Source organism: Rousettus aegyptiacus, unplaced genomic scaffold (assembly GCF_014176215.1).
Source record: "Rousettus aegyptiacus isolate mRouAeg1 unplaced genomic scaffold, mRouAeg1.p scaffold_m13_p_7, whole genome shotgun sequence".
Taxonomy (NCBI): domain Eukaryota; kingdom Metazoa; phylum Chordata; class Mammalia; order Chiroptera; family Pteropodidae; genus Rousettus; species Rousettus aegyptiacus.
The window spans coordinates 85338779-85357538 of NW_023416310.1; the positions used below are offsets into that span (position 1 = coordinate 85338779).

Sequence of the window (18760 nt, forward strand, 5' to 3'; positions counted from 1 at the left end):
CCAGCAGGCAGGAGGACCACGGCTCATGCGCAGCTTGCACAAGCACACACACACAGGCACATGTACCGATGCTCACGCACAGTAGGAGATCCCCCAAATACATGGAGTACCTGTGTGCCCACACCATCACCCCGCCCATTTCTAACACACACACTAGTGTCCAGGAGAAAAGTGCTCAGCACATTTTATCATATATCCCAGATTAAGGGAAGCCATTCAGGATGGGGGAAAGGGAAGATTTTGAGACAAAAAGAGAAATGAAACCAAAATGTCCCGCCCTGTCAGCATTAACTAGAATATAAGATATGGACTTTGGGCAGAGAGACAGACTCCTGGGGTCTGACAAGAGTCAAAATGTCCAAAGGGCCTCTCACTCTCTGGCTGCTGATTGAGCTATGGCAACTTTATCTGAGTAAGTATCTAAACTGGTCCATGCAGGAGTCCCCGAGGGGCTTGGCATCCTGCGATGGGTTTCCATGACTGATTGGGTCTCAGTAGAGCAGAAGTCCACCTCATCTCTGCATCCCACCTCCCTCATTCCCACCAGAGTTTCTTCTTTGGAGGTTCTCTTTCTTTCCTGTTACACTGGGTTTATCCTGAGACTAGTTTGGGGCTTTGGGAGATGGGGCAATTTGTGTAAATATCAGAAATGACAATTTAAGAAGAAACACAGAGATAATATCCTCTGTGGATATTATTAGCACAGTCAGAGCCAGGAGAATTTGTTTTGGTGAGAGCTTTTATCATATTTTTTATTTTGCTCTTTATTTTTAGTTTTTGTTGGCTTTTTGTTTTGTTTTCTTTTGCTGGGGTTGAGGCTTCAAAATGAAGCTTCTCTCTGCACATCGTTTCCAGGTTTTGGACCATGCAAACATGCACATCTGGTTTGGGCCAGTTTAGACCTTCGCCTCTTGGTGGTGTAAAGTGCCATGCTGAGCTGCAGTTGTGTCTCAGTCACTAATGGTTGACATTGGGAATATGTCTAAACTGCTCTGGCTCTTCTATGTGTGAAATAAGGGACATGGATAAGACCAGTTTTAACAATTCGTGATTCTAGGACTAGACAATGTCCAACGTCCCTTGCAGTTGTAAAAGTCCATAGTTATTTGGGCATGAATCTTGCAAATGTGTTGCATGAGAAAACACCTACATTTCAAAGAAAACAAAGGTGTTCTTTTTACCCCTCAAGCCTCTGTCATGCTGTTCTTTCTGCCTTTTTTCTCTCTCTAACTCAATGTATCCTCAGCTCTCCACCTAAGTCAGGCTTTTCCTGAGCATTCAGGACCGGTTCAGGTGTTTCCGCTGTGAGGGCCTGTCCTTGGAGTCCCCTCAGCAGAGGACTTGTCACCCTGTAGTAATTGCTCACTGAATTGCTCCTATCCCAAGATACTCTGTAGTATTAATGGAATGAAAGCAGTCCCCGTCGCTTTCTTTATCAATTTATTATTATTATTTTTATTAAGTTCATTGGAGTGACATTCGTTAATAACATTGTATTAGTTTCAAGTGTACAATGTTATAATATGTCATCTATGTATTGCATTGTTGTGTTCACCACCCAAAATCATGTCTCCCTCTGTCACCATAACCTCCTTTACCCTTCCATTGTCTCCTTACCCCACTTCCCCTCCGGTAACCACCATACTATTATCTTTGTCTATGAGTTTTCTTTGTTTGTTCATTTGTTGCTTCCTGTTTTATATCCCACATATGAGCAAAATCATATAATTCTTATCCTTTTCCATCTGATTTATTTTGTTTAGCATGATACTCTCAAGATCCATCCATGCTGTCAAAATGGAAATATTTTATCCTTTATTAGGGCTCATACAATATTTTGTCTTTCTTGGTTATAATAATTATTTGTTCCTTTTCTTAATTTCCTGTGTCCATCAAAATTTAACCCAAATATTCCAATCTAGCTGTCAAAGACCTATCAAATCTCTTTTAAAATCTCTAACTGCATCAGATCATCTATTAGTTACACTCACTACCACCACCCAAAATTTTATTCCTCTGTTCTTCTGCTCCACCCTGGTTTGGTTGTTTTGGTAACTAACCGCCAAAGACAGTTTCCTTCAAAGGTTCTTCCTGATCCTCTTGGAATGCTCATTTTTGAGAAAGCCAGATGCTATGTAAGAATCCATCTACTTTGAGACTGCCATACCGTAATACTGTAAGGAAGTCCAAGACGCTATACAGAAAGGTCATATGGAGAGAGGGGGTTGCCTGTCCAGCCACTAGCTCTTTATCTCATCAATTTTCTAGACATGTGAGTGAAAAGTCACCTTGGACATTGCTTTTGTATCTGTTTCATGCTGAAGACTTTGCCCAAATGTCTGGTGACCCTTGCGTGTGTATTTATATTTAAAGTGACACACTAAAAAGTTAAGAGAGGTGCATGCATGAGCAAGGTGCATGCAGTACTGATGAGAAATTGGATGGTATTGTCGGGAGACACCCATTTATCAATATCTATAAGTACTTTATTGGGGCCATTCAGTTTATCCAGATATTAAATGTTTAGTTTCCTTGGAATAGCATCCCACAGTTCCATGGGCATTCAGTGGAAAGATTTTCTCTGAATCTTTCTATTTTCATTCCTTCCCCCTGTTTTCTGGCTTCACCCAATACTTATATTTTCCATGTCCCCAATTTGGGGACCCTTTGAGAACAGTGTTAGATCCATTGTATGTGTGTACCATTCATCGATGGACACTTAGGTTCTTTATCAACGATTTCAATGGTCTTTATCTTGTCCTGGGAACTTGAGGTGTGGAGGGGTTTGTTGTGTTGAAAGCTGCCAGAGTCTAAGCCCACGTTTCTTGCTAATGGGTAGGCACTGGCTGAGCTGCTGGTTGAGCTAGCGCAGCTTCTTGGAAGAGGCAGCACCTGGTGAACTGTCTGTTTTCCATTTGTGCTTTTTCAAAAATGACTAATTTAGAAGAGAGTGACTGCTCAGAATCAATGAGGATCCATCAGAGCTGCATATGTTCTTAAAAGATGCCGAATCAAACCCTTCACTCTGTAGATGGTGAAACTGAGACACAGATTGGGGAAGGGCGTTTCTTCAAGGGCACTAGCTGGAGAAGGAACTAAACTGGCATCAGAACTTAGGTTGTACCCACCATCCTGGGTAATTCCGAAAAGGAGAATTGATTTGATACCAATGATTGCTTTGCTCTAGGGTACTTTTGTAATGGGAAGGAACAGTTTCCTGTCCTGTTTCTAAATTCTGAAGTGCTTGGTTACTTACTTGTACTAATACTTTATTAATTCCACGTGACATATGATACTTCATCTCATGAAAAATTTAGAAACACTTTCTGAGGTGAATTGTTATCTGTCCCCTTTGTCATTCGATGATAATGCGGTCAGGATTATTGTGGTTTTCCTCTAAAAACACAAAAGCAATAACTGACAAAATGAGGGTTACAGTGTAAGCCTAATGAATGTTTTTCTGCCTCACCAAATTTTCTGCTTCCTCTTTTTTTTTTTTTTTAACATTAATGTTTAATCAGATGAATAATACAGAAACACCCTTGGTGAAAAAAATAAAAATGTTATAAAGCTGAAAATCCCTTTAGAAGACTACTTCCAGTCCCTGTTCCTTGCCAATGATCATGAAGGTGTCTGACAAGATTTCTTGGGTATATATCCTACTAGATACTTGTCTGTGCTTTTACCTTCCTACATCTGTGCCCGCCAAAAATTACAAACTGCTCGACTTATTTTATCAAATCGTTTTCTTTTTTATGTGTTGTTTTGAAATTTGCCCTTTTCTTACATTAATATGGCTTGGAGTTTTCATGCCAACTGATACGGATCTAATTCTAACCGTCTTCTACACATGATTCCATCAAGTGAACATGCCATAGTTTTGCCATTTTTCATATATACATTGTTCCTTCCATTCACGTGTATATGAGGGCCGCAACGAGCATTTGCAAATAGGTTTTTCTAGGGTAAATAGAACATGGAATTGCGTAGGACAGCTAGCACACACGCAGATTTCGAGTATAATAGAAACTGTCAAGTTGCCCCAGAGTGTGGCTGAACAAATTCACACCTCATCTCATTGCCGTTTACTCTGGTAGGATATTTTTCCCCAGGTCCCCATCTGGCCAACACTTGATGTTAACAACATTCTAAATTTTTGCCAGTCCAATAGGTGAAATTTACTGGCCGCTCATATTTCCTCTCCTATGAATTGACTGCTATCTCCTTTTCCACTTTTTCTATTGTGTCTTTTCTTATTGAATAATAAGATACCTCCTTCTATACTATGATACTTGGGAAAATAAACATTATTTCTCCAGTAGAAATAATTCTTGAATATATTTTTTATTAATTTTCCAAATATTTATGGGAACAAGCTCATATTTGAGAAGGTACTAGTTTTAGGTGAATGTGTTCTGTGTTGCTAACACAGCTGGGGGTTATGACAATGAATTTCTTATCTTCTTCCCTCGTTTCATAATGGGCAAAATGAACTTCCACAGCATTTATGATCTGTGAAACATTTTCACTGTAGCTAAGTGAAGAGACTGTGAGTTCACAGAAGGCTCCAGGCTGGTCTGAATTTAGAATACCCTTCATCATGAGAGCCAACTGTGAAAAACCCATGTGCTTACCCTCAGGGTGTCTCTTAGGGTTCATGCTCACCTCTAAGAGAGGGACACCTGCATGTATCTGATACTTGGTCAGGGAGGAACAGGGGACTGCTGGACATGTCTTACACACCTTAGCGAAATGAGTCCAAAAAGTTAGTAAATGGAGAGTCTCAGGGGGGTGTTTTTTGAGGAAAACAATAAGCAGAGACCAAGGTACCCAAAAAGGAGTTGCTGGATATAGTTCTGATGACCTGGAGCTTCAGCTTGCCTGGCCCTCACATCAATAGCATTATTATTACTATTATTTTTTGGTTTAGGACAATTAATGAGGTTCAGCTAAACCAGTAGGCTTAACATTTGCAGCAGTTGAAAATGTTTCACAGCTTCTCAGAGATGGATATAATCTTAGAGGAGCTTATCCAGTGCTCTTCACACACTGGGTGAGTGGCAGGTGTCTTCAGAATGACCTGAAGAAATTGATTATGTCCACTCCCATGGGCTTTGCCCTCAGAGATTCTGACTCAGGATTGGACAATAAAATATATATTTTTAACAATCTGCTCAGGTCATGCCAATGAGCAGCTGAAGTTGGGAAACATAGACACTTAACCTCAGAAATAGTGATACCTCCTATCTAACTCTCTGACATTTTTGTATGTCACAGTTGCCATTCTTCATCATTCCCGTGGTCCCTTTCAGTTCTAATATTAAAAAAAATCCTCAAACTCCACCTGACTTCATATTGTCTAACAGCAAATAAATGATCGAGAGCAATTAATTTCTATTTCTAGTACTGAAAGGAGAGAAAGACTATGGGATATAGTTGAAGAGCCTATCTTCCTGCCATAGCACTCTCTCACTTAGAAGACAGAGGGGAACCCATCTGTGGCATTCAAGTTAATAGCACATGATCACTGCTTATTGAGATACAGTGGGCAGGGTGCTGTTTTTAGACCTGTTTATATGAGTTAGTGGAGCTGACTTAAAGGGTTATTTTCATTAGCGAGTCAATTTTCCATTGCAGAGTTTATCGGCTAATTGAATGGTACTCAAGGTCAGAGTTTTTAAATCAGCAAAAAGGGTTTGATGTGGAAATGAGTTCAGAGACTCAGGTGGGTCAACTCTCTCCACTTGGAAGGATATGGAGTTAGGAGCTTGGCTGTGGTGAAGGGCACATCAGAATTTAGACTAAAGAAACATATACACTACAACTCTCTCCATCTTCCTGGAAGCATCTATTTATACAATCACTGTGTAGCATATCTGAGAGATTTTAATAGTGCATACCTAGTTTTTTATCCTTCTTTATAGCTCCGGCTGGATCAGAGATCGTCGTGAAAGCGTTTTTGGGTGAGTCGGTGACTCTGCCCTGCATGTACGCATCATGGTATCATGGCAGCTACAGCATGTGCTGGGGCAAAGGCACATGTCCCACCTCTGGATGTAACGAGGAGCTTCTCCGCACCGATGGGACGAAGGTGCTCTCAAGGAAGTTGAAAAAATACGAACTTCAGGGGCCTATCTGGAGAGGTGAAGTCTCCCTGACCATCTTGAACGCCAATAGAAATGATGAAACTCTGTACTGCTGCCGCATAGAGGTGCCTGGCTGGTTCAATGACGTAAAGAAGAACATTCGTTTGAAGTTAACACAAGGTGAGCACATGGAGGGGCTCATTTCTGTGGAAGAAAAGAGTCAGCGGTTAGTGGGCAATGGATTCAGGGGGCGATGGTGGAGAGGCTTTAGTTCCTTAAGCAATGAGTGGGCAGATTAAATTGGGCAGCGTTGCTTTGACCAGAGGAGCCATGGTATGAAGCAAATGCTCACGGGGGCCAAGAAGGCCGTAGGAGTGAGTGAGTGGAGTGTGTTGGGTGGGGAAGGAAATTGCAAGGTCAGTCTGAAAAAGGCAGCTGCTGCTTATCTAGGGGGTTGTCACCTTGCTGGAGTTTGGGCCTAGTGTTTCAGATGTGTGTGCGTATGTGCGTGTGTGTGTGTGAGCTGTGCTGATTTTTGCATGTTGGCAAATATTTCAAAGTTTAGAAAAATGTATGCTGTGTAAACTTAAGTGCATCTGTGTGTCAGCTTCAGCCCATAGGACAGTACTTTGTAATTTCTGGCAAAGGAAAAAAGGTGTGGGATTTGGAGACACTTATAGTCATCTTCAGGTGTTCTTTCCTTCTGTGACTGTGAAATTTGGAATATAGTGAAACTTTTAAAGATTTGAACTATATGGAGGGAAGCCTATAATTGAAGGATGCTAATAGCCACCTTTCCTGTTTGTCTGAAATGGAGCCTTTCAAAGTAAGCCCAGTGTTCAACTTGCTTCATTGACGGAGGGTTCCTGGGCTCCATTCCTAACTGGATGGGCATCTTGGAAGGTAGGGTGTGGATATCTAGATGCTTAACAAATCTCAGGGGACTCTACTGCACTCTAAAACTTAAAAGCAACTGATGTGGATTATTCAATTAGAGAACTTTCATATACATAAGAATATTTTTCCCAACAACTTTGTGAGATAGAAGTTACTACTATTTTGATTCATTGAAGTTAAATGATGCCTATCCAAGTCTTCTCTTTTCAAGCCTGGTATAACTAGCTATTGTTTTATAAAATATTTGTTGACCTCAATACTCTATGAGGTCATTTCTAAGTTCTCTCGAAACTAATGGTATCTTTCTGGTCCATTAGAGGTCATGGCAATCTGGCATATTTGAACGGGTGGTGTCTATAGAATAACTGTGACTAATGAACCCAAATTCCAATGTTTGGGGAGTGACTGGTGCTGGTGTGAACCAATCTCTACAATCTGAAACAGACTGCATTCTCTACCTATGTTGTACGCTTTGGGCTGAATCTTTTAGATTTTAATTTTATTTTATTGTGCAAAGAAAACTCAGTGTGAGTTCAACCATCTTAACACATTTTCCAGTGTAGGATTAATTATCGTTAACTGTAGATACAAGGTCATTCAGTAGATCTCTAGAGTTTATTCATCTTGCTTGACCAAAACTTTATGTTTGGGCTCACTTTTGATGCAATCATCTATTTACTCATTGATGTTTTTGGAACACCTACTATGTGATCTATACTGTGGCAGGTATTAGATTTGTACCAGAGAACAAAATAAATATCATGTTTTCCCTCATGGGGCTTACCGTCTAGTGGAAGAAGTAGATATTAAACAATAATCATCAAATAAATATATAGTTATTTGTGTAGAAATGCAATAGGTACTGCAAAAGTAAAGTATGAGAGTGCAAATAAATTGCCCTTACAGAACACAGATGACCTCAATGCAGAGGTGTCCTTTTAGCTGAGGTACGAGGGTTAAGTAGGAGTCAACCTAATGGAGAGAGATACTAGGAAGTAGCAGGTACAAAGTTTCTCCATCCAGAAGGTCACTAATGTGTTCAGAGAACTGAAGAAAGGCTGGGGAAAAATGTGAAGAGTAGAGTGGAGACATGAGATCGGTCAGGTGGAGCCTTGCAGGCAGGGCTGGAGGGTTGGTTCTTTATCTTAGGGCAAGGAGGACCCAGCAAAAAAAGTTTAAGCAGGAGACTGAGATAACTAGATTTGTCATTTTAAAAGATTTCTCTAGTCAACGTGTGAAGAATAAACTGGAAAGGCCAAGGCTAATGGCAAAAAACCCTATTTTTATGAGCATTACAACGGTCCAGGCCAGTGGACGAGGCGAGGGCAGTAGATATAGACAGGAACAAATGGGTACCACATATATTTGTGTTGTTTTCCTCCTCCTCCTCCGCCTCTACATGGTACTAGACATACCTTCTGTTGGTTACAGCCCCAACGACCACTCGTCGCCCAACCACCACTACCGAGATGACAACAACCACAGCTGTGCTTCCAACCACAGCTGTGCTTCCAACCACAGCTGTGCTTCCAACCACAGCTGTGCTTCCAACAACAGCTGTGCTTCCAACAACAGCCATAACTACGCCTGACCTCACAACCAGAACAACGCTTCAGACAAGAACCACCACCACCCTCACAACGGCAACCACATGCCCTCTGACCACACCGAGAACCCTCCCTGAGACAACCACAAGTCTTCCTACCACTGAGCCTTCCACAAAAGGGTCCACCCTTGATGCAGGTACATGGTACCATGGCCATTATTTTCTTTCTGCTGGTTGGATGTATCTTGAGTCCCTTGGAACAGGGTTCTTCTACTGAATGGACAGCCCAGAGACTTGCTCTTGGGTTGTGTGTGCGCGTGTGTGTATGTGTCTGTCATGTTAGTTTTCTAGGAATGTTATAACAAATACCACAGACTGAGTGGCTTAAACAACAGAAGTTTATTTTCTCACAATTCCGGAGGCTACAAGTCTGAGGCTACAAGGTGTCTATGCAGTCGATTTCTTCTGGGGCCTCTCTCCTTAGTTTATAGACAGCCATCTTCTCACTATGTCTTCACACGGTCTTTCCCTTGTGTGTGTGTCTGTCCTAATCTCCTCTCTTTGTAAGGACACCAGTCCCCTTGGATTAGGGTCCATCCTAATGACCTCATTTTACCTTAGTCACTTCTTTAAAGGCTCCATCTCCAAATGCATTCTGAGCTATTGGGGGTTAGGGCTTCAACATGTGAACTGGGGAGGAGCACAGTTCAGCTCATAACAGTGCATGTGTGTGTGTGTGTGTGTGTGTGTGTGTGTGTGTGTGTTTGTGGTTTCTCTAAACTTCCTTTTTTTTTTTTTTTTGCTTTATGGTTTCCTTTTTCCCTGTTTTTGTTTTTGTTTTTGTTTTCTTTTCCTCTGTGTATTTTAAAAAGTCAGCGTTATTTTGCTTCTCCATTTGACCTCCCATAAATCTTGGAGATGTTTATTGAAGAACAGGTACTCAAGTTCCATCCTGCTAAGGGTTCAGTCTCTGCTTAGGCATTTGATTGATTGGAAAAAGGCCTCTAGACGCTTTACAATTTTTTCTGATAGTGAACTCATTCTACCCTCTTTCTTTTTTATTCCTTCCCCCCCCCCCTCCCCGCGAATCCTTCTTGATCCTATACCTTGGAACTCTCACTGAATTACTAGCTCCATTACTTATAGGGGCTTATTAAAGCTCCCACCATGTTTCAATCTCATATTCTGAGGATAAGATTATTAGAAAACAATCAGAAGATGGCTTGAAGGCTTTCTTCAGCATTTCATCTGCATCAATTAGGCCTGGATAATTTAAGTAGCTTTATAGTATTCAAATGGCTAATTTTATTATGCTCTGAGTAGTCACCTAAAATCCACGAACCCTAACCCAATAAATTTTATATGTGTTTTTTATTACTTTCGCCTTTAAAATAATCACCTTAAAATAGAACATTTGCAGTTTTTGCCTAGATTCTAAAAACCACTTGTAACCTTTGAAGAAAACCTGAAATATGTAGAAAAGCACAAAGGCTTTTCTATAGTCCTAAATCTCACTACTCAGCACAAACAGTTACTTCTTAGCTTCCTTTTATCAAACTTTTTTTCTCTTCCAGAATCAGAAACTTTCTTTCTGTCTAGTGACTCTCAGAGAAGCACTGAGGAGACTTTTGGAAGCACTGACTTGCCCACATCCAAAGGTTTGTGGACACTTGTTCTCTTTTCTTTCCTTACCTTTTCTTAGATTGAGGAGAAAGAAATACCGACTAGAGTGTCATTGAATCAGATGAGTAGAGATGACTCTTGGACCCTGTGTGCCATGAAGTCTCCCTGGGACAAACTGATGTCAAGGCAGCATTTGTTCCTATGGGGAAAGGAGAGGGAGAGACAGAGACAGATAGAGAGAGACACAGAGAGGTACTGATTTTGATTCATTTCTGCAATTCTCCGTGGCAACACATCTCTAAACATTTGCCTTTCCACTCTAGGCAAGGGGGCGCTTATCTGTGATCCTGATTTGAAGCGCACCAGTCTTTATGGAAACCCCTAAGGGGTGTACCACCTTGACTGGTTGGCTTTTTATAGTAGCAGGAGTCCTTTTATTCATGTCCTTTCATCCATCTATCAAGCCTTTTTTAAGTATTTTCTAAGACCCAAGGGGCAGAGGCTAGCGTAAAAATAAGATGATTTATATCTTTGGGTGCTAGAGAGGACTTCCTGGGCTTGACTCTCAGTTCTATGACTTTTTGCTAGGGATCTCTTGCCTCAGTTTATTCCCAGCTTTGTTGTGGATTTGTGTAACTTTATGCATATAAAAGACCTAGCCGAGTGCCTGACACATTAGTAAGCACTGAAATGGTAGCTGTTACCTTAATGGGGCTTACAAATAATCAAGTGGAGGAAAATCAACATCTGAGGGGTAAATAAACCAGTGCTTGTGACAGTACAACACAGCATGGTAGAATGGTTCATGTGCACGTACTAGAGCCGTGCCGCCTGGGCACAAAGCCTCCCTCTGACCTGCCGTGTGACTTAGCGAAAGCTACTCAGCCTCTCTGGGACTTGGTTTCCTCGTTGGTAAAATGAGAATAATAATGCACCTTTCCTATATGTCTTTTTCTGAGGATTTTGTGAAAGTATGCATGTATATCATTTAGAGCAGTGTCTTACATGTACTAAGTGCTCAGTAAAAATGAGGGGTTTTGTTGTTGTTTTGTTTGTTTGTTTGTTTGTTTGTTTTATGACAGATGTCAGTTTAGAGGACAGAGGGGCACCAAAAATAGGAAGACAAGCATTTACCTAAGTTTATTCTCTCTTTTCCTTTGTTTTTTTTTCCAGAGTCCAAAGCTTGGGCTCTCCAGTCAACGACCCAGGTATCGACGTGGGAAATGAATGACATAGTGACTTTTCCTCAGCCAAGAGGTACGGGGCTGTGCTCTTATGAATGGTTTTGTCTTTGGCCGTGGGAACAATTTGTGTCTGCCTGCTTGTCTTGGGATTCAGTTACTTTGAACCTACATCCGCCCGCAAGCCAGGATGAAAGTGAAACGTGCTAACAGCACTGGGCCTGGCTTCTTCCCTCTTCGGCCTTCTTTCTGAACCCCCTCTTCCTCAGCCACTACTGACTTAAAGCTAGGAATGCTAGTTGCACAATCACCCATCACCTTTCAAAACCTTACTAATTCATTTTAAATTACACGAATATTATACTGATGTATTTTTGTGAGGGATACATTTTTAAAAAGTAGGAATAAAATTCTCTTTGATTCTCTTTTTTCCATTCCCTTATATGTGTGTATAGAGGTAGAGATATACAGAGCGGATATTTTTTAAAGGTGATGTTGGTTAACAAAATCTAGTAAGTTTCAATTCAATAGTAAGTCATATATTTTGCATTGTATGTTTACCACCCATAGTTGGATTTCTTTCTGTTACTGCATATTTGACCCATTTTACCCCATCTATTTCTCCTGTCTCCCCTCTAGTAACCACTAGTCTATAGTCCATGTCCATGAGTCTCTGTTTGTTCGTCATGTTTGTTTATTGCTTTTAGGTTTATATCTGTGATGTCATATAAGTCATGTCATGTGGTTTTCAACTTTTTCTGACTGGCTTATTTTGCTTAACATAATTATCTCAAGGTCCATCCATGTTGTTGCAAATGGCAGTATTTCATCTCTTCTTATGGCTGAGTAATATTCCATTGTATATATGTACCACAGCTTCTTTAGCCAATCATCTTTCGTAGTACATTTCGATTGCTTCCATGTCCTGGCCACCATGAATAATGCTGCTATGAACATCGGTGTCCAAATATCTTTTCGGACATGAGTTTTCAAGTCTTTGGGGTAAATACCCAGTAGAGAGATTGCTGGATCAATTCTTAGTTTTTGAGGAACCTCCACACTGTTTTCTATAGTGGCCATACCAAGCTGCAGTCCCGCCAGCAGTGTATGAGGGTTCCTTTTTTTCCACATCCTCTTCAGCATTTGTTATTACTTGTCCTGTTGATTATAGCTATTCTAACAGATGTGAGATGGTATCTCATTGTGGTTTTGATTTGCATTTCCCTAAAAGTTAGCAACGTTTAGCATTCTTTCATATGTTTGTTGGCCATTTGTATGTCTTCTTGGGAGAAGTGTGTGTATGTGTGATTTTTTAATAAAATGCCATCATTCTGTATAAAGCCTTCTGCATTTTGTTTTAGTCACCTCACATTATATGTTGGATCACTTCCTTCCTTCCTCAGTCCATGTAGATCTGCATTAGTATGTTAAATTGCTGTTTAGTACCTTATGCTATGGATACGTATAGAATCCATTGTCCAATGAGGAGCATTTCAGTTGTTCCAATGTTTGATTATTGTAAATAATCTGCAGTGAACACTCCTTATGTGAGTGCCCCCTTAAGCGTTTGCGCAAGTGTTTCTCTAGCTAGGGTGGTGACAAAAAAGGAGAAATCCTAGGCTGGAAGAAATGTACACTTTTAATAGCTATTACAAAATTGTTCTCTGAAAGGGCTGTGCTGTTTCCTTTTCCCACCCACAGACTATCTGCTTTCCCGTATCCTCCTCACACTTTGATATGACCATTCGTTTAATTTTCTTCAGTCTCCTGAGAAGAAAATGTCATCTCATTCTTTTACTCTTCTGATTAACAGCGAGTTGTTTATTAGCCATTACATGTTTATTAGCCAGACAACGGCCATCCTTTAACTCCATGAGGGAGTCAATGTACCATCACTCACAAAGTCTCAGAAGATAGAATGAAAGGGGATAGACAAGAAGAGTGGAAGGGGGATAGGTTTTGAAGGAAGACTATAAATCTGGATGAAATGCAAGGGTGAGCTAGTGTTGAAAAGCTTCGGCATGCACTAACTCATACAGCGGGAAGACAAAAGCTGGACTAGATATTGATAATTTAAGCAAAACTAGGTGCCAGAGATCCAAATCTTCTTTGTCTGTGGGATGGGCAAAGTTGGGGGGCTATTTTCTGTCAGAAGAGAAGGTAGCAACTGAAAAAGTGATGGAGAGTGGGCAAGGAGTTGCCAAAATGTTATTCATTTCATTTAGGTCTTAGGCTAATTTACACTGAATTGTGTTAGATCTAAATGAAATAAATAACATTTGTGTTAGATCCTTGCCCACTCTCCATCACTTTTTTACCCTCTCCTATAACATCTTTGATACTTCATTTCACTCCTCCTTGATAATTCCTGGGAGAGGGAGCACTCCTGCTCCCATATCCAGAGGCTGCTCTGCTGAAGAGGAACTTTTCATAGGAAGGTCGCTCAGTCTCCATGTAACACGTACTCATTGTGGAAGAAACCAGGGTTCATCGAGTACATATCATGTGCTGGCTTAGTGCCTAGCTCTTTGCGTGGGCCACTTCATTCAATCCTTTTGAGCCGGTGTTCATATTCCTATTTTATGTAACCTTCCTGAGGCCACACAGTTGCAAGTGCCAGACCCTGGAATTCTGGCTCTGATTCCATGCTCTTAGGTATTATTTTGTTCCTTTCCAGTCTGGAATAAAAGGTTGTGTTCTTTCGTTTGCTATTCTCTCTTGGGTTTGGTAATAAAGCATTCATAATAACAATGGCAGTTACCTTCGACTAAGGACTTAGTTATTAGTTGCTGTGCTAAGGATTTTTAACATGCATTTTCTTAAGTCTCACAATGACCTCCTAGTCATGTACAGATATTATCCCCCGTTTTACAGATAAAGAAACAGAGGGTCAGAGCATTTATTTGAGAAGCTTACACCTACTAAGGTCTATCTTTCTTTTAACATTATACATTTACGTGCATTACGGCCTTCGATTTTTCACAAAACACTATGAGATAGATATCCTTATCACCTCCATTTAAGAATTTAAATGGAGCTCGTCCGGGAAATGACGGGCCTGGATTTAGCCAAGTCTGCTCTACCCTGATGCCCCTGACTTTCCTGCTGAAGGCTCTTATAGAATGAGGCAATTTCTTCATTTATATGTAAGTGATTTCAACCCATTTCAAAGGACCTGCATGTCTCTGTGAGTTTTTCCTTCCTTGGCTACATATCTTCCAGTCCATCCTCATTTCTTCATGTGATTTTTGGATGACAAAGCTTTTTCCTTGGTTGAGGGCTGGTTTAAATCAAAAGAGGATCTTGTCACAATTACTATTCCCTAAAACTAGCATTACCCAGAGAGGCCTAGAACTGAGTTCAGAGATGTGGGGTGATTTGCCCAAGATCACACAGTTGGAAACACAAATCAATAAAAATGACAATAAGAATCCTCATAGGTTCTCACCCCAGCTACAAGCTCTTAACTCCTCCAGGGACCTAGAAATTTAAGTCTTTCCATATAACCCGAGGATTAATTCGTTTCTTGCTGGGCAGCAGGAATGTGTGAAATGGTTCCAGAGTGTTCTCTAAAGACCCAGTCTCAACTGGGTCAGGTCTCTGAAGCCAGGGTGAGCAGAGCCACGTCACTATGTCATTTCTTAAATGAAATCTCATACATGGAAGTGTTTAATAAAATAAATAACACAAATCTTACTTTTAAATCCTCTGCTGATTATGCCTCAGGCTCACATTTGCCTTCTTGATAACATGCCAAATTCTTTCTTTCTGGTCGTTTCTTCTCACAGTCTCATGGGTAGCACTGGGTAGGGGTTAAAGGAGCCTTGTTGGGGAGTCCAAAGCCTCGGGGTTATAGTCCACCTCTGCCAATTTGTGCTATTTTTTTCCCTCATAGAATCTCAGGTGAGTGACTTGTTCTATACTCTTCTAAATTTCAGTTTCTTCGAAATGTAAAATCGAGGTAATAGTAGTACTTATTTCATAGGGCTGTTAAGTGAGGAATGCATGAGAAAAATACCTAGTATGTAATTACTGGCTAATAAATTATAATCATCATCATGAATTCCTGTTCCTCTCTTCCATACATCTCTGTGCTATTCCTACACTTTATTTTTAGGTCAATCCAGCTAGGTACCAAGAGGCTACTTCCAAAAGCTTCCAGCTGACTCGCTCTTCCTTATAAGTACATAAGCACTTTTTGGCTTTATGATTTTTTTCAAACTGCTAATCATACCAGAGAAACAGCCGATGAATGACAAAATTATAAACTTAGAAAAGCTACAAAAGTTTTAAAAATATCATGGTAATAATTCTCTACTCAGTATTAGAATAAATCTGAGATCCTGAAAGCTTTTTGCTGACTCCTTTTTAGATGGCTCGACAAAACTCTCAATTATTGGTTTTATTCCTGTGGGCAAATATCTTTAATCTTCTGCCGTCTCTCACTTGTTTTGTCCTTCTCATGTTGCTTGGGCTATGAAGGCTTCAGTCTATAATTTAGGCTTGGAAATCTAGTTATGGTTGAAAAAGGGCTGTGGTCGAATAAGCCATGCAAGGCCTTCCAGGTTTGTGTCATTCATTGTACAAGACACTTCCAAGTACATCTCTCCACTTCATCTTGAAGGTGTCTGGTCTGCAGACATCATCTGACAAAGCCCCACCCAGGGGTACAGACCTCTCCGTAGCTACCTAGAATGGAGCTCAGAAATGTGGAGTGAGGGGGTGGCTCCCTAGTGTAGCAGTTAGCACATCTGCTTTACACACAGAAGGTCCTGGGTTCACTCCCCAGGTGGAGCCATGCACCATGCCTCAGGTGTGCAAGGCACCCCCCTCCAGTGTGCTGGGGGTCCAGGCCCCAGGTACTTGCTGCAAGTGTGTGGGAGGAGACACCCCACCTTCAGAGATCCAGGAGAGATGGCAACATCTGTAGGTCAAGGGTGCAGGTTGGGTGGGGGGAGGATTAAAGAGGGAGAAAAAAAATAAAAATAAATAAAATGAAAAAAAAATTTTTTTTTTTTTAAACAAATATGGAGTGACTTTCCCAAAACCATAGATAGAGGGAGAACGGGGACTCACACCCAGCTTTCAATTTGTGTCCATGAACTCTCAAGGAGTGAAGGATTGTTTGTTGTCTATGGAAAACTGGGAAACCGAGGCCCAGAAAAGCCCAGCAAGTTGAGAGAGGCCTTGTAGTGAGTGAGGAAGAGAACTGAGACCAGAGGCCAGCTCGCCTGACCCCATGTTGACCTTTGTTCCAGGACTGGCAGCCACTGTTTCTCAACAGAGCTTCCCGGAGGGCAGATTTTCACATTTTATTCTAAAGTTTTAGGATTCACTTTTCCTCAGCCCTTGGGTGGATCATTATACCCATCAGCAGCATGAAGTCAAAGGTGTAGACAACTTCAAATTTAATGCACCCAAACATGCACGAGGACTTTGCTGTCAATCCAGTAAAATTGAAAGAAAAAAGAAAGAAAGAAAAGAACATTGCTCTCATAACAATAACATTTTTCTTTCCTTGAAATTTTTACAGTAGTTTTCTGTTGGTTGCAGGGTTAAGATGGTGGGAAAGCAGGGAGGGGCTGCTTTCAGTAATATTCATTCCACTACTGTGTCTTCTTGTTTTATAAAGCCAGCCCCTGTGTCATGGTCCAGGGCAAGCTGGCCTTTCCGTGGAATCACAGGATTCTCAGAGAGAAAAGTGGCCGGAGCTGGCATTTTCTATCTTTATCTTGGCATTTGGTCTGGATATGTGGAAAGAGGTAGCATGATATTTGGTAAAGGCCTTTCAAATCCGTCATTCATTAAACACAGCTTATCTAGTTGTTTCTCTGTACATGGCACAGGACACATAAACATAAGTCAGTCATGACCTCTTTTCTTAAAAGGGTCATGCTTTAGTGGAATAGACAGGCTCGTATATTCCAAACAATCATCCAGTATGCTTTGTTTCGGCCAGAAGTATGAAAAGGTATCTTGAGGGCCCAAAAAAGAAAGAGATTCTACCTTCGGAAAAAGGGTCAGGACAATTTCGCTCAACGATCTTTGAACTGGTTCTTCAAGGAGAACATTTCACTGAGGAGGGAACATGGAGGAGGGGAGAACAGCGTGAGGGAAGATAGGGGGACTCGACGAGAACTTGAAATCTTCGGAGATTATTAGTTTAATCTAATGGAGACAGGAAGCTGGGAATGGTCTAGGTTCTCGAAGGGCTTGACTGATGGACTGAAGAATTTAGATGTCGTTCCAGGGTCGTAAAGAACCATTGATGCGTTTCGAGCAGGGAATGACATTGTCAATCCTGTTTTGGGAAAAATTGCTCTGGCAAGAGTGTGGAAGATGTATTCGAGGGGAGCCAGCCTGGAGGCAGAGAGACTACCCAGGGGATTCTCGCAATAATTCAGGCCAGAGATGAGTCTAGACAGGCTAGAATGATGGCAGCAGTAATAACGGGGGAGGGGGGGGGAGGGGGACAGAGTCAAAGCCATTTAGGAGTTCGAATCAAGAGGACTTGGTAACTGAAGTAGGAATGAAGGATGACTGATTCTCTGTACTTGGGGGACTAGATCGATGTGATGGGTTAACTGAGGAAGAAACACCAGGAGGAAGAATTAAATTTGTTTGGAAGATCTGGAGTTCAAAGAACCTCTGGGAAATTTCTAACAGGCAGTTGGAAATGTGCGGCCGGGCTGAGTTAGGGAACGACTCAGTGGGTGGGCATCTTTGGTGATCGGCACTTACCTCTGATCAAATAGTAATTACTATGATGATTTGCATTATAAGTGCCCAGTAGGGACTAACCACTATACCAATACTTTCATACATATTATCTCAAAAGGGAAGGGATAGTTCAGGGCTGTAGATGTAATTTTGGGAGTCATTGATAATAAATGACACTTAATTGAGTGCCGATTATATGCCAGGGCTGAGCTCAATGCTTTCAATGCATTGTCTCATTGTGAGACATTGTTGTCTGGATCTGTGAAGAAGATTCTATTATTAAATCCATTACGAAGGGGGAAGAAACTGAGGTTTGGAGAGGTTAAGAAATTTGCCAGAGTTTGAACCCCATGTCTCTTGGCTCTTGGAACTGAGCTCTTAAACTCTTTATTATATTGTCTCCTGAGCAGAGTTAAGCTCTAATTGAAGTTTCTGTGGGACCACCTAAAGATATTGTATGAGATGAAGGTAGGGATGAAGAGGTGCAAAAGGAGAGCACCCCCCTACACACACACACACACCCCACACGCACCCGAAAGGAACCACTGCACTGGGAGAGGGCGTGGCAGAATCAGAAAAACCGGCTAGGGAGGCAGAGGGGGAGACCCCAGAAGTAGGACAAGATCCAGGAGAGTGCAGGGCAGAGGCAGCTGGGCTCACACAGCTTATGGAGGGTGTAGTTAAATATTAAAAACTTCTGAATGCTG

The 18760-nt window shown here is 41.3% G+C and overlaps 1 protein-coding gene across 2 annotated transcripts in view; it reads left to right on the forward strand.

The window, feature by feature from the left end:
* The first annotated feature begins 328 nt into the window (after positions 1-328).
* TIMD4 (T cell immunoglobulin and mucin domain containing 4) overlaps positions 329-18760 on the forward strand; it is a 33081-nt gene continuing 14649 nt past the window's right edge. For both annotated transcript variants that reach the window (XM_016167116.2, XM_016167115.2), the window contains exons 1-5: positions 329-412; positions 5925-6266; positions 8415-8726; positions 10104-10187; positions 11326-11409. In XM_016167116.2, coding sequence (XP_016022602.2) covers positions 355-412; positions 5925-6266; positions 8415-8726; positions 10104-10187; positions 11326-11409 — 880 coding nt within the window. In that variant the 5' untranslated portion in view covers positions 329-354. The remainder of the gene's footprint in view (positions 413-5924; positions 6267-8414; positions 8727-10103; positions 10188-11325; positions 11410-18760) is intronic.